The sequence below is a fragment of the Trachurus japonicus genome, chromosome 3 (genome assembly GCF_045865225.1).
Source record: "Trachurus japonicus isolate A0001 chromosome 3, Traja_1.0".
Taxonomy (NCBI): domain Eukaryota; kingdom Metazoa; phylum Chordata; class Actinopteri; order Carangiformes; family Carangidae; genus Trachurus; species Trachurus japonicus.
Window position 1 is genome coordinate 23,143,312 of NC_140909.1, and position 25,104 is coordinate 23,168,415.

General features: G+C 40.8%; 2 protein-coding genes and 1 long non-coding RNA gene across 3 annotated transcripts in view; 1 reads left to right on the top strand and 2 right to left on the bottom strand.

Moving 5' to 3' along the window:
• itfg1 (integrin alpha FG-GAP repeat containing 1) overlaps nucleotides 1–25,104 on the bottom strand; it is a 149,605-nt gene that overhangs the window by 87,752 nt on the left and 36,749 nt on the right. The gene's annotated exons all lie outside the window — the stretch shown is intronic.
• Nucleotides 698–5,328, top strand: LOC146989996 (uncharacterized). The gene is made up of 13 exons (XM_085772928.1): nucleotides 698–983; nucleotides 1,071–1,172; nucleotides 1,278–1,516; nucleotides 1,713–1,891; nucleotides 2,007–2,100; nucleotides 2,179–2,306; nucleotides 2,396–2,618; nucleotides 2,723–2,840; nucleotides 3,022–3,113; nucleotides 3,207–3,324; nucleotides 4,323–4,481; nucleotides 4,974–5,002; nucleotides 5,146–5,328. Exons 1-13 carry the CDS (start codon nucleotides 698–700, stop codon nucleotides 5,326–5,328), a joined length of 1,950 nt encoding a protein of 649 aa, XP_085629054.1.
• LOC146989997 (uncharacterized) lies at nucleotides 8,434–11,748 on the bottom strand. The gene is made up of 5 exons (XR_015034723.1): nucleotides 11,588–11,748; nucleotides 11,405–11,455; nucleotides 9,266–9,317; nucleotides 9,101–9,168; nucleotides 8,434–8,468 (listed from the first exon to the last, which is right to left on the bottom strand). It is a non-coding gene; the product is annotated as an uncharacterized LOC146989997 (long non-coding RNA).

The window sequence follows — 25,104 nt, forward strand, 5'->3', positions numbered from 1 at the left end:
ACTGCTTCTTGGGGACAGCTTCATTGAAACTACCCCAGGTTGTGCTGCTCGGTCTCGTCAGAGCCGCCGCAAGAGAGACCATGAGGGGAGAACTGTAACCACCGTTCATCAAGAAGGTTGGTTCCAACATTCGGAGATGGAGTTAATTATCTATTCACATACTTGTGTACTATTAGTGACAGCTTCTACCTAATATTAAATGTCAGTGAATGATCTTTGTCAAATAAATGGCATTATATGTTATGTTATAATATTTATAACAATGTAAGATTTGTTTGTCTTTTAATGTGTTGCATCTGAACCATTAATTCCAGCAGTGACCGAGCCCTGGGATAACAGTTCAGCTGCAGGTCAGGCAATTTACAGTGCTCCACTTGTGCTTAAGTTATTTAACACATTTTAGACATTTTAACTGAGTAAAAATTTAAGGTACTGTAAAACTTTGCACATTCATCCCTTTAGATTGTGTCTGATCAAAGAATTCTACGTGCAAGTAGTAAGGTGATGCTTGTTGACGATGATGTAATAGACATGATAAATAAGGTATTGGTCTCAGAGGTGAACAAATCCTTGTTGCCACAGAAATTTAAGTTGAATTGTTTCCTGCATAGATGCACTGCTTCAGGAGCTCCAAGAAGCTGAAGGAGAAATCCCAGAGCCTCTTACTGCTTCCAACAGCTGGGCCACAAGGAACATTATGGCAGCTGAGAGATGGAAGGAGGCACGACCTCAGCTCCTCCTGAATGCCCTGGCATCAGAAGCAGTCCACAATGTGGACTGCGACAGATGCCAGGTTAAAAAGGCAGTGGTGGACTGCAAGGACTGTCTACCATCATCATACCTGTGTGAGACCTGTGACTGTGAAGTCCACAGTTTGATGGCACTCCACAACCGGAGATCAATGATCTCTGGGTTCTTTGTCCCTTTACCCCCCAAAGCAGTGGTGCAGGTAAAGGAAGGAGTGTACTGCCACGATTCTCAAGGTAAATGTTATGTGTATGTGTGTTTATCAGATATTGATAAAACATTGGCAGTGTAATTGCATATGCATTTGTTTCACTTCTCTGTAGCTCGTATTATGCCAATGAGGTTGCCACAGAAAATCTGTGACTGCTCCCCATCAGCCATCAATGTGGGCCCTGGCAGAGACATTGTGTTTGTCAATATGAATGGTATGTAACTTTTTCTTTTTTTGACATTCTGTTGTATTATGATTGTTAATGTTGCTGTTCCTTTGGATGTTTTCTCTCATGATTTGAATTATACTTTTTTGCCAGGACGATATGACCTGGCACTTCCAGAGGTCAGCTGCCATACCTGTTCTGCCAAGTGGTGTCCTGGAGTGGAAGACATCCAAAAGAGCAATTACTGGCCTGCCACAGCAAATGTGGGAACTGGCACCGTAATCGATGTTGATGTCTTCCACTCTTTTCAAGAGCTGAAGAACGCTGCACCAGGCAGCTCTAGACTGGCCTTTTGGCGGCTTCTGGACCAGAAGACCTTGCGCCATGGGAGGGTGAGCAAATTAATTGCATTTTACAAGTTGTTATCCATATGAGTATGAGCCATTTCTTTCTTTTTCCCATGAAAGTATTTGGGACAAAGTCTTACAGTTTTGTTTGTGTAAAATCATATCAGCAGCATTTATTGTTTAATGTTCTCCATATGCTACCTGAATTTGTTGATTTATTGAAATGTTCGACTTTTTGCAGAATGGCAAAATCTGTGGTGACACAATGTACAAGAGCTTCATTGAGTGGGCAATATGCAAGTATGAAGTGAATAAGCTGTGTAAGGAGGAGCCATTTACTTGCCCAGCTTGCACCCCTCATATGTTGGCTGTTGCTGTGGATGGCAACAGGAAGCATTATCGCTTTGCCAAGTGTGGGAGGTACAATTTACTTTCATATATTTAATTGCTATATTTTACCAAAAAAACAAAGATGCAGATTGAAGCATCTTCTGAACGGGTGTTTTGAATACATTACAATGATTTCTCTTTGCAGCTCGAGTGACCCTGCCTACTTCGATGGTATCTTCATCTGCAACGACCATGAGGTGAAGGCTGTAGTGGAAAACATCCACAAAAAAACAAACCATGTAAGTGACTGTGTATTTCTTAATAGTAACAGAAACACTGATAGTCAACAAAGACACTCAGTCTTAATTTATGGACAGGTACCAGGCAAAGGTCATTGTGGCAAGGCCGAGCTGGTGGCAGCAAAGGAGGCATCAAGGAAGAGCAGCAACAGCCTTGATGAAGAAGGGCTTGAAGTTGCCGTTTGCCGACATGGCATACTCCTCAGGTGCATATTGAGCTTTGCCCGCACACGACTAATGCTATTTTACAAATCTAGTCATTGATGAAATACATGTTTGTACTTTCCACACACAGGGCCCTCAATCATTTTAGAGGAGAAATTTATGCGTACCCCCTGGTGCTTCTGCATGACATTGCATCCCAGCAGCAAGTGACATTTTTCTGCATGGATGTCACATGCAAGTTTGTGCCATATTTGCACAAAGTGGCCTCCATGTGCCCGGAATATGGACACCTGATGGGCTTGAAGCCATTCCTCTCAATTATGCATGCCAAAGCACATGATGTCAAATGTGAGGTAAATTTCTTTGTCTTATGGTCATCACAACATACAACTTAATTCAGCCATGCTGTGTATAAATGTCATGTTAAATACATAAAATACATACTTTGTGTTTTCAGATAAAGTGGGGAGGTGGGAACCAGGTGGGAGCAGGCTCCACATTGGGTGAGGAGGTGGAACAGGTGAATAGCTTCCTATCCCGGCTTGCCATCACGACTAAATTCATGTCCAAGTCAGGTTAGTGGACAAATCTGTTTTTGTGATTGCTTTGTTTGACCAAACCTTGTATAATTTACTGTAATATAATATACTATTTTAGTAATGACAGGGCTGGGTGTGTTTTTTTTTTCTGTGCATTGTTTTCAGTGCATTGTTTACCGATGGATGGAAGGATATAACTTACTCTTTTGTGTCCTAGCACGCACAGACATGCTGACATTGCAGTCCATGGCATGGAACAACATGAAAAGAGAACACATGTGTAGCATGCTCTGTAAACGCCTTGACAAGGTAAAGTTAGTTTCTGCATATAAACCTACATTATGTTATAAATATTTTGGTATAATTTATGTTAAGGTGTAATTCCCTCTACTGTATATTCAGACCCGTGCAAATCTGGCAAAGGGAAGAGAGAGCCTCAAAGCCCTTCAGTTTGAACTGGCACTCACTGACACTCAGACAAGTGAATGGGTACAAGATGTTCAGGATTGGGCTCAGACCAGTAAGTCCCTTCATGGGCATACATTTTGTGTAAAATGTGCTTACCTAAATTAATCATGCACTGTATACATTTCAATTTTTCTTTAAAGAGTCAAAGGCTAAGGGGTCCCTGCTGGACCTGCAAACAAAGATAGAGGACCTTCATCTGTGTGTCAAACAGCAAAGCCAACGCCTCTACAAGAAAACAGGTTTTTTGAGGGTTTTTTTTGTTCTAAATCAAACAATCTTAAGGCCTCATAGATTTTAAGTGTGTGTTAGGGCGACTATGGATGGAATTAATGGTCGCCGAGAGACTAAGCGAGGGAAGTGTGTTTTTACTTGTCGTACGCGCTTCAACAATAAAAAACTAAGCTCCAGAGGTTGTCGTTTTACAAAAGTTTATTAAACTAAAAACATATCAGTGAAACAACCCCACATAAGCCTAAAAAACATCCAAAACAGTGTAAATTAGCGGTCAGCAAAAAGTAAGACCTTCCCCCCTCACCCTCTCAGTTCATTCATCCCCAGGTGAGGAACAGCTGATTTTACTATGCTTGGTGACGTGCATCCCACCTGACTCCTCCCCGGATGTGACACACCCACACACACACCAAACACTACCTGGCATCTACAGTGTGTATTATTCCTTAACTGTCGGGTTTGTCACTTTTGACTGTTATATCACTCTTTGTGTGTGTGTGTGTGTCTCTCTCTCTATGTGTCTGGGGGCGTTGGAATGTTTATACTTCCCAAAGACACCAGCAAACGGAGGAAGACCTTTCGCCGCAAAATCCGTGAGACAAAAACAAAACTGTCTGCATTGCTAACGGAACATGATGCCATGGTGGATGCAGCAAACAGAGTGGGTTCAGCGGATGTCTTCCAAGACAACTACATGTTTCCCTGGCAGCTGACTTGTGACGGTACATTATGTTTTTTGTTGTTGTTGTTTTTTGTGCCATCAGCAAAGGTCAGACAGTATAATAAGAACTAATGTATCCTTTATTTGTTTGATAGCAGGCACAGTCAGCATCCTTATCAAAAAGAGGGTTTTTGATAAGGTGATGGCAGTGACAAGGCTTGAGGAAGAGGAGGTGATAGTCCTTAAAGAGATGAGGCAACACTGGAAGTCTCTCAGGCAAAGGGAGCACACTTTGCAGAGTACAACTCAGGAGGAAGGTATGAACAGTAGAGATGTTGCTTTAAAGCAGAAGTAAGCAGAATGTTTGTGTTAATCTAAGTCTTAAATAGTTATATCTTCCGACAGCAATCACTTCTATAGAGTGTTTGGTCTGAAACACGGGTCTGTCAGTCACTCTGCTCTGCTGTAAGCTGAGGAGAAAACTTTCCTTGTATCCTACAACCTTTATCCAATGAGTAGAGGGAATGGCATAAAGGGGCGGTCCTCTGTGTGTGCAGCCAAGGGATGCGCCTGAATGTGGTGACGTAGGGTTCATGGTGTCAACGTGGTGAAATGGTGTCTCAAAACCTCTGACCTGTTGACTTAAGGCCGGCCTCGGCCCATTACAACATTTTCAACGTGTAGTGCAGGAAATATGATCTGCAGTAAACACAAAGTATTTTATTTAGAAAATCAACAGAGTGTTTTGTTTTGTATTTTGTACACGATTTCCTGTCCTGCGCGAGCTGTTCTGTGCTGAATTTATGCAGGCCATGACAGAGATGTCATTCAACCTGTTGTAAGTCGATGTACCATCACAAAGGTTCTGAAAATATATGAACATTGAAAAGTTACTTAGTCTTGGTTTAAATGGTCATGTAAAAAGTAAGCATGATTGGGAAGATGACTAAACAGCTATGCTATGTTGTGTGTATCCCAAAGGGGTTGCGCTGTGTGTTGAGCCAGAAGCTGAACACACTGCAGATGCAGTTAAAGGATGTCAAAGAGGCATACCTCCAGACCTTCCAGACTCCAGGCACACACGTGGGACCACTGGCAGAGCTGGATGATGACTGGATATACAACAGCAGCTCAGAAAGCAGTTCTGATGAGGAGACTCTCTAAGTTTTGCACCTCACTATGGACAGTTTTGGCTTTTTATTTTTTATTTTAGATCAAATGTTTGTGTATTTACAGGTATCACATGTATCATCTGTATATGTGCATCAATGTAATAATCCTTATTGTGATGGTGAGTGAATTTAATGGGCTTTGTCCAGTGGTTATCATACAGGTTTGTACAGTGGGTACTAGTTTCAAATGGACGTTTCCCTCACGGAAAGCGTCATTCACGCGTTGCGTGGAAATTGTAGGTCACACTGTAGCCACTAGGTGGAAGCATCGTACTGAGATGCAGCTCAAAAGATTTTGGGATAATTCCAAGTTTGCCCACAACGTAGCTGCAATGGAGAGTGGCGCTGTTCATAGGCCATAGGCAGCTGTGGTCGAGAAAGCTAGAGAGTGAATGGAGAGAGGGACCGCTACGCCGGTGAATCAGATCAATGTTTTTGTTTTTGTTTCACAGTGGTTACGTTCAACAGGATCAGTGGTTCTCAACCTTTTGGGTTAGGGTTAGGAGTCCTGGACCCCTCCTGATCTCTCCTGTAGCCAGTAGTTGCCTCTGCTTGTAGGTTCAGAAAGCTCTTATCATACCAGTATATGACAATTCCCACTTGGTCAAGGTGACTACATCACTCAATGATTTCCAAATAATTGATCTGCTATACTTTCAGTGGGAAAAAGCTGTATTATTGCAGTACATTGTGTTTTGATAACCAATAAACATTATGCTACTTATCCCTCTGGTCCTGTTAAAACTGACTTGTGTATCTTCTGCTAAGTCCACTTATTAATTATCTTCTGATGAATGGTGTATAGGCTAATTTCATCAATAATTTAGCCCTTTCGTGGCCTGTTTTAACAAGGGACCGCTAATATCTGTCATGAAATAGTGTCCTTCTATTATGAGAACAATCATGTCTGCCTTTGAACAGTGCCCACATTGATTTGTTTGCCTATAGTTTGCTGGAGCAGCTGACCGAACCGGGCTGGTTCTTCAGACCTGGAGCTACTGTGACTGGTTCTCGTTTGACAGCTACTGCTTGCAATAATAATAATAATAATAATAATAATAATATCAATAGAACAAACACTGGGGCGCATATCATGCCACGTAGCTACTGTAGCAATGGGACTAATCGCTCATATTTATAATAGCCTACTGCACAACTGAAACTATTGTAGCGACCCCGCAGTAATGTTCTTGTTATGATGTTTGGCTAAGTTCTGATGTGCATGTTATGGGCAGGTAGGGTATATTTGGATGAGAAACTGAAGGGCCGGGCTGAGTGTGAGGAAGACAGAGTCCTGTGTAAGTGAGTGAGGAGAAGCAGTAGCCTATTATCATTACAAACGTGTGTTTAACATCTACGTCGGACGCGAAATTGCCGCAGAGCGGAGCCAGTTTGGTGCTGTTAACAGATTGTGTCAGATGCGCCAGAGCGCGCCTCTGCGCCAGGCTCGCGTTCTGCGGCGATTTGTGTTCATTCATTCATTCAGAGGCTAGTTTTTAACAGGTTAACAGAGCGTGCGAGAGATTAATACACACATTCACAGAGCCTACACATACCCACAGATACACAGGGGCCGAGGCGCGGAGAAATGCGCATCTGGCGACCCCCCCGCAGTGGGTGCTCAACCTCGTCAGTGGTTGCTCGTGCACTGAAGCACCCACGGAATCTGCGCCCATGAGCAGGAGAACAGGTCATATGGCTCTATACAGGGCATTTTAAGGTGTAGACAGTTGATCTTCCTGGAGACTCATGTGGAAGAGTAACCTCTCTACATCCTATGAACATTATTACAGCCAACATGACAGCCAGATGAAACTTTGAGGATCCAAGAATGGAGGGATAGCCTAGATATTATAGTCTTTGTTCAGCAACTTAATATGACTATTGTACTTATATATAAGGTAGGCTACTTTATTCCCTTAATAGCATGCTAATGAATGACTTAGTCTTTACCATGGGAACAGCTGTGCAATTAGGCATAGTCTATTTGCCATTTAATTTTCATTTGGAAACTGCAACATACATACATAACTCAATATTTATTGTGTAGATAATGTTTTAAGTTATAGTTCTAATTACACTAAACAAGAAAAAATAAATAAACACAAAACAATCTATTTTTTAAAACTGGGTCTTCAAGGTGTCCTCTGAAACTAAGCTTGGGACAGCCTGGGTCCCTGAACTGTGAAAATTAATACTTTGTCACACAGCTAAACCAAATACATCATAGGAAAGGTCTTGACCTGGAGAGCAACATATATCAGTATGGAGACTTGACATGGCTCCTGGTTTAAAATATTGACCTTTGAACCCTGATTTCAGTGCATGTTTGAAGGCTGACAACTTTGCAATAAAAGGGGCTACAGACAAGGGATCAAGTGTTATGGAAAGCTTATGACCTCACCTATCATTTGATTATAGCCAACACCTGTGGTCGCAAAGAATTCTGGGTAAAAAAAGATTAGTCACTCTGCTCTGCTCTGAGCCGAAGAGAAAACATTTATCGTATCCTACAGTTTTTATCCAATGAGGAGAGAGAACGGCATGCAGGGCTGTGTGTGCAGCCAAGGAACGCCGTGAATGTGGCGACGTAGGGACGAGGACTGTTATGGTGCGTTCAAGGAAACTCGTATTTTTCCGACCGTGAAGTCGTACCAGTTCGATCTGGTACGAGTTCACGGGTCGGAAGTTACGAGTGGCCGTTATAGTGACTTTCACAAGTAAAACAGGTCGGAAAAACACGAGTGGGTTGCCTGGAACGCTACAAAGTCGTAAGTTGTGACTTGAAGCTGTAATTTACGATTTCAAAAGCCTGCCTGGAACGCAGCATTAGCGAAAACGACCGGACCACTCACTTCTGCTTTAATTTGTAAAGTGCACATTGTCAAGTGGTTCCCATGAAGAGGCCCAGGTCTTTCCACTGTACAAAAACAGAAATAAAATCACCATAAGCAAAATAGGATATAGTATAATTTCATCAAATCAGACAATCATCTTGTTTATGAAATGCTATATTTACTTTTCTTTTCTTTTATAAAGAAAACTGTAGTGTACACAGTTCAATTGTAATAAATGCTAACATACTTACCATGCATGGCAAGGTGACCAGAAGACCTGGACCTGCACCACTCCCTGTGAAACAAAGGTGCATAAGTGAACGGTAATGACCTTGGGTTTGTTAAGTGCAACTGCTGATTCACTGCTAGGCAATACAATTTTGTTTTTGTTTTTTTTGTACTGTATGTCACTTGCATTCATTTAAAGGTGTTCAGAAATGTCCTGTCCAGTTTAGGGTGCAATTTTTATTGTTTGTTTTTAAAAGCCGAAATGGTCTAGCTCCTCTTTATTTATCTGACCTCATTCAGCATCACGCTCTAGCTAGAACTTTGAGGTCAAGCAACCAGTTACTGCTGGTTTGCCCCAGATCAAAACTCAAGAGCAAGGGCGATAGAGCATTTTCAGTTGTGCCCAAATTTGTGGAATGCTTTACCCCTCCACATCAGATCAGCTGAAACCCTGGAGCATATCTATCTTATTGTTGATATATGTTGATGATTTATGTTGTTTTTATCTATATTGCTAGCACTTGTATGTTGTGCAGCACGTTGGGCAACTAAGGTTGTTTTTAAATGTGCTATATTGAGTTGAATTGAGTTGAGAAATGGCCATTTGTCCTGTAGTTATTAATTGTATAGTGTGGTGTCACAGGGATGCTGTGTAGTAGTAAGTGACTTGAGGTCACTCCATTATGCTTGCATACCAACCTCTCTGGTTCTTTGTTTTCCCAGTTTTTTAATTGGGAACACATCCAAATGGGGATGGATATTACACTCTGGAAAAACAAAGGCAAATACAATTTCATTACTAACTGTCATCATAATATCTAGAGAAAACAATAGGTTTGAAAACTGTGTATAAAAACTATATACCTTTTGAAATCCTCCTCTTTCTCCCAAAGATATTCAAGTGCTTGACTTGGACCTACAAGTAAGCATGACAATGAGGTTTCATGACAATGAGGACATTTTGTTTTTCAGTTGGACAACACTAACATTCTTAATGTTTTTCTTAATCATATTATGTTTACAATGAAACATCATTCACAATGTGTGATCTTCATTTGGAAAGAGGGTTGTTCTTAAATTGACCTGCTTAAACCTATGAACCACTTACAACACTGGGTACTAAAGAGGAACTATGTGCTGTGTTGCTGTGTTGCTAACCCTCCTCTCCTCCATGTGCATTTGTTTACAACAAACCTGGCGATAAATCAATCCATGGAGTGGTTGATAATGTTATATAACATATACGATGTTACCATGTGCGCATCTGTGTGTGTATCTGCCAAAAACAAGAGATTACGGGTTACGGGGCGTGTTTGTGTCTACCAGGACGGCAGCCTCGATCTTGCAAGCGACACGCAGGTGGGAAGGCGGAGAGCCTCCATTCTCCCTCGTAACGAGTTAATCCATTTTTTAAACCATCATAATTACTTCAAAGCTGTTTAGTAAATGTAAAAATGTAGCATAGTTGAATGAAAATCCTGCATAGTTCCTCTTTAAGAAAGTGCATCCACAACACATGATGTCATACTGATGATTCCTACTGTACCACCCTCCTCTCTCTCTGAGACTCCTACCTCCTCTTCTCCTATCTGAGGGACTGGAGCTCCCTCTTCTCCCTCTTCTCCTCTTTCTCCCTCCTCCTCTCTCATCTGAGGGACTGGAGCTCCCTCTTCTCCCTCTTCTCCTCTTTCTCCCTCCTCCTCTCTCATCTGAGGGACTGGAGCTCCCTCTTCTCCCTCTTCTCCTCTTTCTCCCTCCTCCTCTCTCATCTGAGGGACTGGAGCTCCCTCTTCTCCCTCTTCTCCTCTTTCTCCCTCCTCCTCTCTCATCTGAGGGACTGGAGCTCCCTCTTCTCCCTCTTCTCCTCTTTCTCCCTCCTCCTCTCTCATCTGAGGGACTGGAGCTCCCTCTTCTCCCTCTTCTCCTCTTTCTCCCTCCTCCTCTCTTATCTGAGGAGCTGGAGCTCCCTCCTCTCCTCTCTCTTTAAAAGACGACAGTGATTTACAGTAAAGTCCACAGTAACTGTGCGTTCACACCAAAAGCTTCCAAAGCGTCAAAACGCCAGAAGTCAATTCATTTTCAATGAGAGCTCGGCGACACTGAGTGTCCAAAGCGTCAACAGGCGTCATCGCGCTTCCAAAGCGTCACCAGATGAGAAGTTGAGCCAGGTTTAACTTTAGGGTAATTAGCTATGACGCGGTTCGGCGGCAACCGGCGGCAACCTGTCAGAATAGAGATGTCCGTCGGCTGCCTTTTTCTTGTATTTCGGCTCCCCAATGACCAGCGTGATCGAATTTTGACGTCAGTCACGTGACGAGCGGCCAAAGCGGCTGAAAATATTTGCTGTCTTGTCTGACGCCCAGCCTCAAGCGTTTTTGACGCTTTGGAAGCTTTTGGTGTGAACGCAGTAAGATTGCAACACATATCTACATATGCAGTACAGTTGAGGAAGTATCTATTAGCCCCCCTATGAAAATTTCACTTTTTTTAAGTATTTCACGAGTGTTGGTGAACAGAGAAAAGACTTTGTAACACAGCATTTCAAACATCCTCCAGATAAAATCTGAAGGACCTTGAGAGATTTACAAAAGAAAACTTCCTAATAATTTTGACCTTGGTAGTTTTTGTTTTTTGTGAAATAATTATTTTTCTGTGTGGAAAGTAAATTAATTTAAGTATACAAAATAAAGCTATGATGTTTGAAATACTGTGTTAAAAAATCTTTGCTCTGTTTAACAGCACTTGGGAAATACTTACAAAAAAGCAAAATTTTCATAGGGGGGCTAATCATTTCGTCTTCAACTGCATTTGGTAACCATACTACAAACTGTCCTTCAGTGTCTTCCAATACACTTAATTTATCTGAACATCTAATGAGCAGATCAGCAGTTCCATAGACATCAGAAATACACATTAAAACAGTTCATTTATATGCACAATAAATATAATAATAATAATAATAATAATAATAATAATAATAATATAGGACAATTGATTTGCTACCTTCTCTCTTCCTCTTCTTGCCGCTATGGTGCTCCCCAGGTGGAGTCCATCCTGTGATATTTATATGAATATAAAAGAGGTACATGAGTGATATGTGCCAGCATCAACTTAAGTCCATGACTCTAATGAATGATGTGCAAACAAATAAATGTCGCACAACTAACTGATATCCACAGGCTATACCTTCCAACAGCGCACTATAGAGAATTTTAATTTTATCCATTATGGCCTTAGCCTGGTCAGGGAGGTCATATGGACAGAGGACCTCTGCTTTCCATGACTCCTTGGCTTTCTCATACTTGCCAAGGAGAAGCAGAGGCCTCATGCCAAGTACCTTCAGTTTTTCCATCTGAAATAGTTGAAAGAGTAGCAATGAGTGATTTTATAAATTTTACTTTATAATCTTTAATGTTGAACAGGACATGTGTTGTAGCTGACATAGAGCTTTGACAAACAGTACATGTCACACCCTTGCAGACTTTAGTAGTCTAATGTGTGTGTGTGTGTGTACTGTTACTGCATGTCTCCTTTCTTACCATAACCTCACTGTCAGCCCTCACGTGAGACATGTTTCGATTTTTTTTTATTGCGCTGGCCCATGACTCACTCTTCTCCCTGAAGGCCAGCAATCTTTTTGTGGCACGGGCCTTGTACGGCTGCTGTGTGCCACACTGAGGACATATTTTAATGCCACAATTAAAGGTGGCGCTGCACGAGCGGCAGTTCCTCGTTGTTGACATTTTCCTGTAACAGAACAGATTTACAAAAAGTATTACATTAAATAACTAGTCATGTTATGAATTTACTAAGCCAAAAAATGGGACAAAGTGTATCATTAGCAATTGAACGTTTGCTTTCTTGACTGAACTCAACACATGTGTTTGTCTGTTAAATGGTTTGCTGTTTATTTTCTGATTTTAATTTTACTACCACAAATACTTTTCATATGTGTGTACAAGTGAGTGATGATAAACCAGAGTCAAATTCCTTGTATGTCTGCACATACTTGGCCAATAAATGCAATTCTGATTCAGTCAGGACCTTTATGTTAACTTCCTCGTATAGTGATTTTCAAGCCTGCTGGATTAATGTTTTTAAAGACATAACTTCACAATGACCATGTTATTTCATGTGGCAGCAAACTAGCATACGGTAGATTAGCTACACCATATTCATCCTGTCAACAAGCATTAAACTCTTGCTTAAAGGTGTACAGAAATGGCCGTTTGTCCTGTTTGTTGTGCTGAGTTGTCACAAGTTGCTGCACAAGTTTACCTGAGTAAGGAAAACAAATTTGATTGGTCATTATCGAGTGTGTGGGATATTCAATGTTTGGGGCGAGACCGAGCTCGGTGTGTGTGTCTCAGACGTTTCATTGACGGATGACCAATATCAGTGGCTGATGAATCGTGAGCAGGCTGACGTATAATCCGTGCGCCTGCATTATCCAGTGCGGGAAAAAAATACCACACTTTCATCCCGGATTTAATCAAAAATAGAACTTTGCACAAAGTTTGGCCTACATCCTCTGATAGATGAGTTATTACACTAATTTTAAGACCCACAGTGGGTTCAAATTCAATTTTCTTTTCTGTACACCTTTAACGCTATCATCATCATCATCACCATCGGTTAAATATCTCACCTTTTCCAAGCAGTAACACACACACACACACACACACACACACACACACACACACACACACACACACACACACACACAGACAGACAGCGAGAGAGAGAGGGAGAGAAGGAAAGAGAGAGAGATAGAAGTATAGAAGTAGAGGATGGATATAAATGGAGAGGAGTAGAAAGACAGACTTAAGGAAAGAATAGAACAGAGAGGGGTGGCTCTTAGAAGAACCTTTGGTTTGGCTTTTATAGAGGATCGACTCTGGATGGTGGAGAAACAGGCTGGGGTAACAGAAGATGCTGCAAAGAGGAGGAATAATGTTATAAATCATTAAAGAACATTTCCAATCTAGTCTAATCAAACTCAAAACCACAAACTGCATACAACAGACTAATGAGTGGGTAGATGACATATAGTATCACGTATTTAATATCCCTTTGTATTAAAGCAAATTTGTCTTAATTCAACTAATAAAGACGAAAAGGGGCAATATTAACCACATTAACACATTTCTTCAAAAATGATGAGACTTTTGGTTATTGTTAGAGCAATCATAGTGTTCGACAAGCTGACTCTAAGGTTTAGAAACCAAGACCACCCATGGCCATGGATGAATTACATTAATGATTTGTTAATTGTTCATTATCATAATAATAGATCCATGCTCATGACGAGTCAGCTTCCTGTATCTATATGACACGTGAGCTTCTCCACTACCCCGCCCTTTTAGGATAAGTGAGCATGAACAAATAGGCCTAGGCTATTATGGTTGATTATTTTGCCCCACAATCACCGATGTAAACATTGGACTTATTTTTCAAAAGCCACATCTCTTCTGAACATTTGGACACTGAAATGTCAAATTTCAGACGGACACATCAGGAGAAAATGAACTTTGTTGGGAAATCTTGATAGTAATAGAGTATCTTTGACTGTAAATAGCATTCAACAACACAAATCACGTGAAGAATGTAACCCAAAATAATGACACTTCATAAGTTTGATACCTAGGACTTAACATGCACACATCATGGATGTATTTAATAGATCTATGGCACACATACGAAAAGAGCAGCTTACCGGAACGAGGGGATGGATGAAAGGAGAGAATGCCGGTGGGCGCGGGCGCCAAAGCAAATATCATTGGTCGCAGGCATGTCCAATTGATCACAGATAACAAGGAAAAAGAAAACATAAACGCGACCACCAGTTTCCATAGCAAAAAAACCTTCTTTACGGGGGAAACACGGAAAATCATGTGCACCGCAGATCTAAAGATTAAATTCCATGACTATTTCACAAACTGTCTAAAACGAATCATTATTTCACGAGGCATGTCCAGTAGATTATAAATCATAGGACAGCAAACGTTTTCACTGTGTCCAAAAAGGCGGCGCTCATAGTTTCCCATTGCAAAATAAATATTTACAGGGGGAAATTGTGGAAATCGAGCGCATGTACATGATCTGAAGATTAAATTTAGTGATTTAGGAACACGTCCTCCTCATGGCTTGTTTACCTGTTTCTATAGCAACCCTGAACGACCGGAAAAATCTCTGTATAAACCATAAACTTAACAAACTAAGCATCATACACATTCACTGACCAGAGAATGTGCACACAGACTACATATCTCTCGCTAGAAATGCAACCTAAAGGCATTTTAATGTCGAAACTATCTTAAAACGTTGTATTATCCACTGAGAATGACAGGCATCTGTCATTTCCTGGTAATTTCACTAAACAGTCACGTGATGCGGATTGGGTTACAGTGTAAATGAATGGGGACTGAACGGCGTAAAATGACACGCGAAAAGTGAGAAATGCGTTGGAATAGCACGCGAAATTACTTAAGAAACGGCGTGTTATTTATACGCCTTTTCATGAGGGCAGGCTGTTAAGCAAATTAATAAAAGGAATACTATTTATGAGTATTCTACCAAATCATCTTTGAATTAGAGAAAATTGTATTATGATAATATATTAATGACTTGATAAATAATGAAGATGTTATGCAAAACATATATTGCATCTTTGCATATTTTGGTTCATGTCTAATTTTTTAACTCTAATTATCAGTTATGCCAAATGAGACTGAGGCAGTTTATCTATTTAATACTGCTAAATATGAATACATTTAGGTGTTTAACAGATATTATCAATAATTCCATTTGGTTCATAGTCCATTTGTGTGTGATGTTGGATGATCACTAACACAATAGGTTCCCTGTGAGTAAAAGATCTTTTTCCACTGCAGACACTTTGACAGGTCAAAGCAGGAGGATCACAGGTGTATCTAATGAGCGTTACTAATGAGCTCTGCATTGCAATTAAGAGTTTAACCGTCGTCCAGCCTTACGGCCATTTTAGTCCTTCACTGTCATTTCTGATACTTTGGTTAAAACACATGAAGAATACAAAAAATAGTCACACTCTGGACCCACTGACGCCCAGTAAAACTGATATTTTTGTTCCCACTTCAATTAGCGCGTAAAATCAAATATAGGCTTTCATCTTTAAGTCTTGACTAATAGTTCAAATACAAACATTGTTCTGGTTCCCACTAGGGACACTGCTGCTGTGAGAGCACTGGAGGAAACTGGAATAAATGTAAGCAACTCAAATGTGTGTGTGTGTGCATGTGTGCTGTGTATGTCTGTATTTAGAATTGTGTGTCTGTCCGTGTGTGTGTTTACATGTGACAGAAATTCTTTTGTACTGCGGATCACAATTGCCCCCACTCCCTCTTTCCCATACACTTTCACCCATCCACCCACTCACACGTACTGTATGCACCCACATGCACCTACAGTATGCATGTGCCTTCAAACTCAATAGAGTATAATGTACTTCATGGGTTATAGTAAGCTACGGTGCTTTGAAGTTATGTGTGCGCAGTGGGACTGTGTGCATCCCAGGCGGTACTTGTGCATGTGCTTTAATGCTCATGTGTGATTCCATGTCTGTATGAGTGGTGGCTCTCATGGAATTATTCTTCAATTCACTCCAAACAAAAAACCTCCCCTTAGCATTTAGGCTTACTACAGTGGCCCTGAGAACACATCGCAATTTAAGAAAACACGTGCAAAGACACAAAAAATTCATTTGTTGTTCAATGCCCAACTTTGATCATTGAAATTAAAATAATTAAAAAACAAAATGTGTCCCAGCAGGTTTATCACTTCTTCTTAGTTCTGATAGTGCGATAAAAATCTGAGAGAATGATATGGTATTATATGGTATGGCACTATGCATGCTCATTGTAATGGCTTGCTGAGACAACTAAACTGAGTGAGTCCATCATGAATGTTTTTACTCAAACATGAGTTTTGACATATCTAATTGCTGTAGGTTAAAGGGACATACTGTACCCACCATGACCATTTCACTGCTACATAACAAAGACCCAAACAATGCAACCTTTTAACATCAGGTGCTTGGTGTGCTACTCAGCTTTTGAGGGTTCATTTGGGTTTAGTTGTGTATAGAGGTGAAACTGCTGCTGGGCTTCTCTTCACAGATCTGAATGTGTATCCGGATCTATTTCAACCAGGCAAGTGTAACACTCCCAAGCAGATGTTGTGCCATGTGGAGGGGGACACCTGAGTGATACTGATGATGAATGACAGTACAAAGGAGGGGAGGAGAGGAGACTGAATGTGGCTGTCAGGGGTAACTAAGCGAGAGCCAGAAAGCAGGAGAAAAAGCGAGGAAGATGTTGAAATTCGTACACTGCAGAAGTCAACAAGTCCTTGCACTTAATACAACTGATGTACTATCAATTTTTAAAATCACTCTCTTCTTTAAAAAAAATAAAAGGAAAAGCGTCAGGACTTGTCTTCAAAAGTTCTTCTCTGATATTCTTGAAGCCATTGGATGAGGACAGCATGTTTCAAATGATGCTTATAGGCCTAGATAGAAATATCCTCGCTAACACAAACCATCATATCATGACTTTACCGCTATCTAATGTCAACATTGAGAATTCAAAAGGAAGTAAAAAAAAAGAAAATACAGATCAAAAGTAAACATGGGCACTGTGAGGAGAAAATAAAGCAGATTCTCCTCTGTGGCTTTAAAATGAAATTCTTTCTAGTCAGGTTTCTTTTAATGGCTGGAGAAATGAGTATAAAGACTACAGACGTACTTGCAGTATGAAAAGAAAGAGAGAGACAGTGAGAAACTGTTAATGGTGGAAGGAGGAAATATCTTTAAAGTGTAGACGACATTTCATTCATTTTTAATTTTGTCCATTTTCAGGGAAGTGTTTCACACAATTTAAAGGAGACATTACTGCAGCAATGAAATGACAAGACTGTTTTACAGCAGATGTTGTACTTTGTCTAGAAAAAGAATATTTTTGCTCGCCTGAACTCCTGTCCTAAAATCTCAAGTGTTTTTGCATGGTATGAAATGAAGAAAAGCTGCTTAACAAATGCCTAATTGATGATGACAATTGCCATGGATGAAATAAATTTCTATTTAGTGACCAATTAAATAGACACTCCACCAGTTTTACACCTGAAGATCAGTTTTATACTTTGCCTAGAACAAGAACAATTTGTCACGGGGCTTCAGATTTTAAACTGAAATCCTGTGTTACAGTACATAGTGGTGGTGTAGAGTCTGAGTGAAGTCGACATTTACAAGGCAGAGAGCCAAATGAAAAATCAGAGAGTTTGAGCTCCACTGCTTTGATTTTGACTGTTATTTATTGATTTATTTTGATGTACTCCAGTAATTCTTTTAACACTATAATGCCAACTCCCATTGTGTCTCCAGTCGAGATGTGAAGCTCTGTGATGTCTCCTACTGTATATGGACAAGGCTGCATCCATCTTTATTCAGTCCATGGTTACCATAAGAGGAACATGTTCAGGAAAAAACGTTTAGATGTGGGCAGTATGTTCTAATTAGGTGCATTACTGTTGGTATAATGGAGACAACCTGATGTAATGTGTATGAGAGCGCTGAGTGCATCATTTGAAGATGTTTTTGCAGCACAGGTAGACACCGAATGTGTTTATAGTGAGGTGTCTGCAAGGAGAAGAACAAAGAAGCAGGCAGTGATAGAGAGAGACAGAATGAGTGCTAATTCAGTCCTACAGAGGTTATCACTCGCCATTCTGTCTGATGCTCATTGTCAGCTCTGTTCCACACACGGTATCATTCCCTCTCTCTGTCCCACCTGTCCTTTCACTCCATGAATACCTTTTTTCATCTATCTATTCATCTGTCTCTCTTTTATTCCCATTATGCTCTCCTTCACCTGTCTCCTCTCTCACCCTCCTCCGCTTGGTTTCTCTTCCTTCTCTTCTAGCTCATTCCTCCGCCAGTCACTCTACCTCTCCCTCCCTCCCTCCCTCCTCGCTTTTAATGGCACTGTTTCATCCATTTCTCCTCTGCTTTATTCACCCTCATTCTCTCCCTGCCTCCCCCCTTCCATGCTTTTCATCTCTCCCTCCCGCTGAAGATGCATGGTGTGATGGAGATTGGCTGAGAGAGTCGCAGAGGGAGGAAACTGCAGGCAGGGTTGAAACAGAGAAGGCTGCGAGGAGAGGGACGGTCGGGGCAGAGGAAGGAGAAAACACAAAAGAGAAAATAGCTAAAGACAACAAGATGAGAAGGATGATGAGAGAATACAAATGACTGTAAGACATTGTGTCACATTGGCATTCAAAGAGTATAGTACTGTATGGCACCACAATATGTATGCACAAACGCACATGGCGGGATGCTGCCAGGAGCCTTATCACGAACCCTATGATCTGACAGAGCAGAGCTTTGTGTGTTTCACTGTCCTCTCTGCATTTTGGGTGTGTGCTAAAGATGTAAAAGTGGAAGAGGGATGCAACATAGGTCTAGTCCTTGGGGAAGGCAGATGCTACGTCTCAATTTGCAAACATCCATACGTAAGGAGGACTGCAGCAACATGCAATTGTTACGACTGGCCCAAAGACGCAACACATTGAAGGGCACAATACCAAGTTCAATGCATTGTTACATTGTGTTACATTGACACATAGCAAAATGTATTTGCTTCAGTATGTACAGTAGATGGACCGCTCAAAACGGACAAAAAGCCTCTCATCTTCAACGGACGCCACCTCGGCTACCAAGTGGAATGAAAGGGACTATTACTAGAGCACATTATGAATGCACTGTTTTTTTTCTTCAAACTTGAGACACAGTGGAAGAGTGAGGAGAACACGTCTTTCGGTGCTGATGGTGACCTCATTTTCATGTGACAAGATGCACAGGCCACCTGCATGTATCACACTATGAATAAAAGTGCACTACCTTTGCACAGTACTGTATGTTATAGTCCGACACTGAAGGTCCCCCTTAGACAACGGTAATATACCTGCCTCCCCTGACCTGTCCAAAAAGACTATCACCATGTTGACACCATACGTAAATATGACTGACAATCATTCACAGAGCAAATCTGCTGTTCTACCTCATGCCACAGGTGGTCTGCTGGATTCAGATGTGGTGGCAGTGGTCAGCAGGCACCGGCCTGCAAACGCAGCGTGGATCGATGGATCCATGTCTGCCTTCCTGTCAGCTCCAAACAGTCCGGCTGTTCTCCTCTAACCTCTCCCATCACCGAGCTGATTCTCTCCACAGAACTGCAGCTGCCTGTGTTTTGTTTTCACGCCGTTCCGAGCAAAACTCAAGAGACTGAATCCCAGCAGATGAGCAGCATCAGAAATACTCAACCATCACAAAATCATGCCACAGTCAAAGTCAGTTCCATTTGTTTGATGTGTGCACCTGCCCTCTATCTGCAGGACTTAATGCACTGGTGTCACATGATTAGTTGATTGGGATAATTATGTGGAAAAAGCAAGTGTACAGGTGTTCCTAATAAAAGTACTCAAAATCGGAGCCCAAGCTGTTGCCCGTAGCAACATTAAGCCTTTGTTCACTTCCATTTGTCAAACTAGTGTATAAAAGGTGAACTGGATTAATAATGGCTCCTGTTTTAGATATATCCATGGATCTGTTTGGGAACAGGTAGAGCAGCAAACAGCTAAACAGAGGCCTGATGTATGAATGATGCATAAACACATTAACCATGATACCATTTCGCTGCGTATGAATCCGTATTTGTAATCAAAGAATGTGCGGTGAGAATGTGCACACCTCGGGCGTCCCTCTGTTACTCAGAGGGAAGTATGAATCCAAAAAAGCTGAGACACATAATTTACCATAAAATAATCATAACCAGCTTTACCGAGATTGCATTCATTATCATCATTGTAAGTTTGGCCTTTTACGCAGCAATATCAATTTCATATTTCATAAATAAAACTAATGAATTGTGTATTCCTTCAGCATTGTTTAATATTTGTATATTTATTCTGAGACTTTTTGTAAACTGTTACATATGTGCATAATATTTCTAATCAGAGTAAAAGAGGACTTTATATTTGGAGTGACTTTAAACTGGTGCACACATTTCCTTGGTTTATCAATGGATGAATTCATGCACCTTTTTGCACCTTTTTTTTTCTTCTCTGATGCAAACTGGCTGATTAAGGAAGTGTCTTTATCCAATAATGTCTAATTGTGGGAGTGGAAATGAGCCTCAATTTCTCAATGAGTTTGATAAAGCAGAACCATGCATTTATATCATGACAAGAATGTATGGGCATAAATGTGGTTTTGTGCATGCACATAGTGAGTCATGACTGCACCAAAAGTTTTATGGGTTTAACCCTAGGTGTGACCGCTGATTGGTCATTGCATTAATTGGGCTGATGATGTCAAAAACATTCAGAAATCACTGGCATAGTCTGCATGCTGTCTGGTGTGCATGTGTTTTAATTTGTCTCTATTCCAACACACTCCATTTTTAAAACCTGCTTGGAAATTAGTATCTAACATATTTGGGACACAGTCAAAGTAAAAGTACTGGAGGATACTGAAGAAAATGTAAAAACAGATCCTACTGTAACACCGTCATATGATTAGCTGAATTTAGAAAAAAAATATGTGCATCAAATCTGTGTTCAGGTTTGACTGAAATTGGTGCAAAGTGTCTCCGTCAGTGTGTGGCAGTGTACAGGCCAAATTACAAATTACAATGACTAACTTCCATTTTGCCCCTGTCCCTTTCACCTCAACTACTGTCTTTACCTCTCTCTCACCCCTCCTTAAATCTCCCATGATCCCCTGGGGAAATGTGCCCCAGTTTGAAGTCCCTCTGGTATATTATTAAGGTGAGTACAGACACAAAAGATAAGTTGCGTTTTTTTCCCCATTGGAACACACAACACATGAAATGCACAACACTATGACATTTAAAAATTAATTCAGAAGTAAAGTTTATTAGTGTGTAGATCACTGTGGGTGGATCCTCATAATTGAGTGTACTACTTTTGCGTAATTACTGTGCAGCAGATATTGGAATAAGAAAGGGGAGATGTGGTTTTTACTTTCATTGAAGGAGACTTTTTGTGTCAGATGTACTTTGCAATTTGCATCAAATTGCATATTAAAATGTGCAAATTAATATCTGAACCAGGAAACTGTAAACCCTGGAGACCTGATCATTTGCATTTGGATTGGAATATTTTTAAAAGCAAGGGATATCACAAAATGGTGCTTGATTGGGAGATTTTATTTTTTCTCATTGCCGCATTTTTACTTCATTAATATGGTCTGGAGGGAGGCCTTTAACATAACCGCAGTCGTCTGCTGGTTTGTGATCCTGCTCAAACAACTTACTCTCTTAACTTCTTTCTCACTTAACTAGGCAACCACCTACCTCCCCTTTAGCTGCCTCTATTACCTCTTTCTCAACAGTACAGGTGAAGTCCTTTCTGCAAGAGTCTGAGACGAGAAGCTGAGAATACAAAACTGGAAAAGAATGGACTGAAAGCATGACAAGACAGCCAGGGAAAGTGTGAAAAAAACAAAGGGAAATGAAGGTAGAAAAAAAACAAAAAATGTGTGAAAGGTGTGCAGAGGTTGAGGAGAGAATGAGGTACAGAATAGATGGAGAGGGGGAGAGGCGGGATGTAACAATATAATAAGATGAGTGGAAGAAAAAAATGCCTGGGGCGAGAGCAGGAAAAAAATACACTGTCCTGTTAACATGCTGGCTTACCTGCACACGCACACACACACACACACACACACACTACAACTCTCACAGAGACATTCACACACACACACACACACACACACAGCATGATGACAGCCTTTCCGATTTTAAATATCACTCTCGAACACACTCCCATCTCGCTGTCTGAGAAATCTCCGTATCTTTGTGAGCTGCTGGTCGCAGAGCAGCCTCCCTCCATCCTACCTGCAGTGAAGCTAGCTGACACACTTGGTTGTGGGACTTTGTTGTGCTTTACCTAATGATGAATTATGCATCGGCCGCTGTCACTTTGAAAAATGCAATTACCTCAGTGATAAGGCAGATGGGCCTGTTTTGTCTGGCATATGCTGTGCATCTATTAAGAGTCGGGAGCTGGAAACAGAACTGCTCGCACACAAACACTGGTGTATTCTCATCACGCATTTATGAACATACACAAGCATGTACACATGTATACACACATACGCACACACACACACACACACACACACTGCAGACTGCAAGTTCAGCCAATGTGAGCTGCCTATGGAGGCTACTCAAGCAGATAACTTTCAACAGATCGGTATAAAAAGACATAACACTGATAGATCCAAATGAACTGTAACAGTTTTTAGTGTTTACAGGATTTATAATGTGGCCGGGCCATGTGTGCTCTGGGGTCAGGTTAGTTCTGCATCTGACATCACAGTGGCAGAGATAGAGATACAGCTGAAGTTATTATTCTAGAGAAATCACAAATGAAAAACACACAGACCACTAAACCTTATGTTGGTGAAACAAAACCACACTAATACCAACAAAAAAACAAAAATTGTGAATTCATTTTTTTTTCCTGATGTCTATCCAGCACTGCGAAAAAAGTGTTCAGATTATATGATAAAAGCAAAAAGCAAAGGCCTCGTGCAAAGTTGTCCTGCTGAAAATGAAGGGCAAACATAATTGGCAAAGAAAATAAAGACATCACAACACATTGTAGTAAATGTCACTCAAGAATATCGATAAAATGACACTCAAGAAACTTTTTCCAAAAGACTGAGATCATCAAAAATATGATACAGTATGATAGTGAGATGGCACAAAACTAGGAATGCTCCTTCAGATACTTGATACAAATTGCAGATACATCACACACTAAGATGCAAACACGTCTGATCTTCTTAATGAAACCTTCAGCTTCTGAGGACCCCATGTCAGAGGTCACCATATAGTTTAAACACAAAGCTGAAACTGTTTTACTTTTACTGTAGACAGTTAAGTCTGTTAGCCAAAAACACAGGCAGACGACACCAAATAAAGACTCATAAAAGATGACTAGATTTATGAGGCGAGTGGAAACTTTTGTGCTTTTTTTATGCTTCTGTAAATCCAAACTTGCTGCAGATTACTAATTATTCCTTGATAAAGCTATAGGCCTACAATATCTTTCTGGAAGACATAGGCAGAAATGCTGGAAAGTACTTTACCTGTCTGCCTGCAAAAATACAGTATGGGCATTATAAAATTGGGATGACACCCAGCAGCCAGTGTTGGTAAGTGTCAATTTCCTTTTTATTGTACAGTATGGTTTAGAATTATCATTGTTGCCATTTTCACTGTATATCATTTTTTTTTTCATTTCAAATGTACTATTTGAATTTAAAAGACACATAAAACCATACTGATATGGGTAAAAGATGGAGGAAGGTGGACAGACGATGAGAAGAAAATGTAATGGAAGACAGCTAGATAAAAGTAGAGGCAGGAGGATGGAGTGGACAGTGAGATGTGTGATGGAAATAATTCCCACTTCAGATCACACAGGGATGCAGTGCTGCTCAATGCTCCGTCTCATCCTCTCCTCTCCTCTCCTCTCCTCTCCTCCTTCCCTTAATTATCCTCCCTGCCATCTTGTTGTCTTCCTCCCTCTCAAAACCATCAACCTCAGCATATATTTATACTGTTTTTTATAATTTCTCTGCTTTTTCCTATCCGTTCATGCCATCTTTGAAGTGTACCATTCCTCCTCAGTCTTTCATTCAGCCTCTCCCTGGTCATTCCTTCAAGGTTTTTCTGTGAAAGCCAAGATGTGCTCTTTAATTAGCCGAGAGTTAAGCTGGTCAGTCCTCATGAGACGGCAACACACAGAGGGACAACCACAGAATGATAATGATATCAACAGGCTGGTAGATGCGAGCAGCATTTAAAATAAGAAACAAATACAACTACAAGAGTGAAAACAGCAACACCTGTAAAACCTACATTTTTTTTTTCCATTTTCCCAGTTGATACGTAGTGTAGTATCTCAGGAATGAAGACGCATGATATTGCAAATATCTACATTTCTGGCTCATCGAGCAGCTGCTGCGCACACACACACACACACACACACACACACAATGACAGCATTCCCTCTACAGTGGAAATGAAACATTGCTGCGTTACAACAAATGTGTTGCACTTTTTCTTTTGTTAAATTTTACTTTCACCTTCTGTCCAATTCGTCCCAAACCAGCTCCACAGGGTTTTAGCCTGGAGACCGTGCTGCTCTTCCATCATGTGAAGCTGTTGTCTGGTTCTTTCCCTCCAACGTTACAGCTCATTATCTTTCTAGAATGAGCCCCTGACCAACCGGTCTGTCCAGCTTTCTGACTTTTATTTTTCACACCATTCTGATGGGAATATACAGCCTTATCCCCCGCAGCACAGTATAATCCTAGAGCTGGATGTACAGTATTGACAGTCCGTTCCACCAGACAGAGGTTTGTACTTTTCCTGGCATGACATGTTTTGTTATAATTGCTTTTGTCTAATTAAATCTGAAATATAAAACTTTAATTGTTCTAGGTTTCAAGATAATTTGTAGTATAACATAACTTTGGGTAAGATGAATAAAAATTGACATTTGTGTTAATACAATACATACGTTTGTCTAGATGCCTTGTCCCTACAGTACTTGCACTTCACGTCCGATCC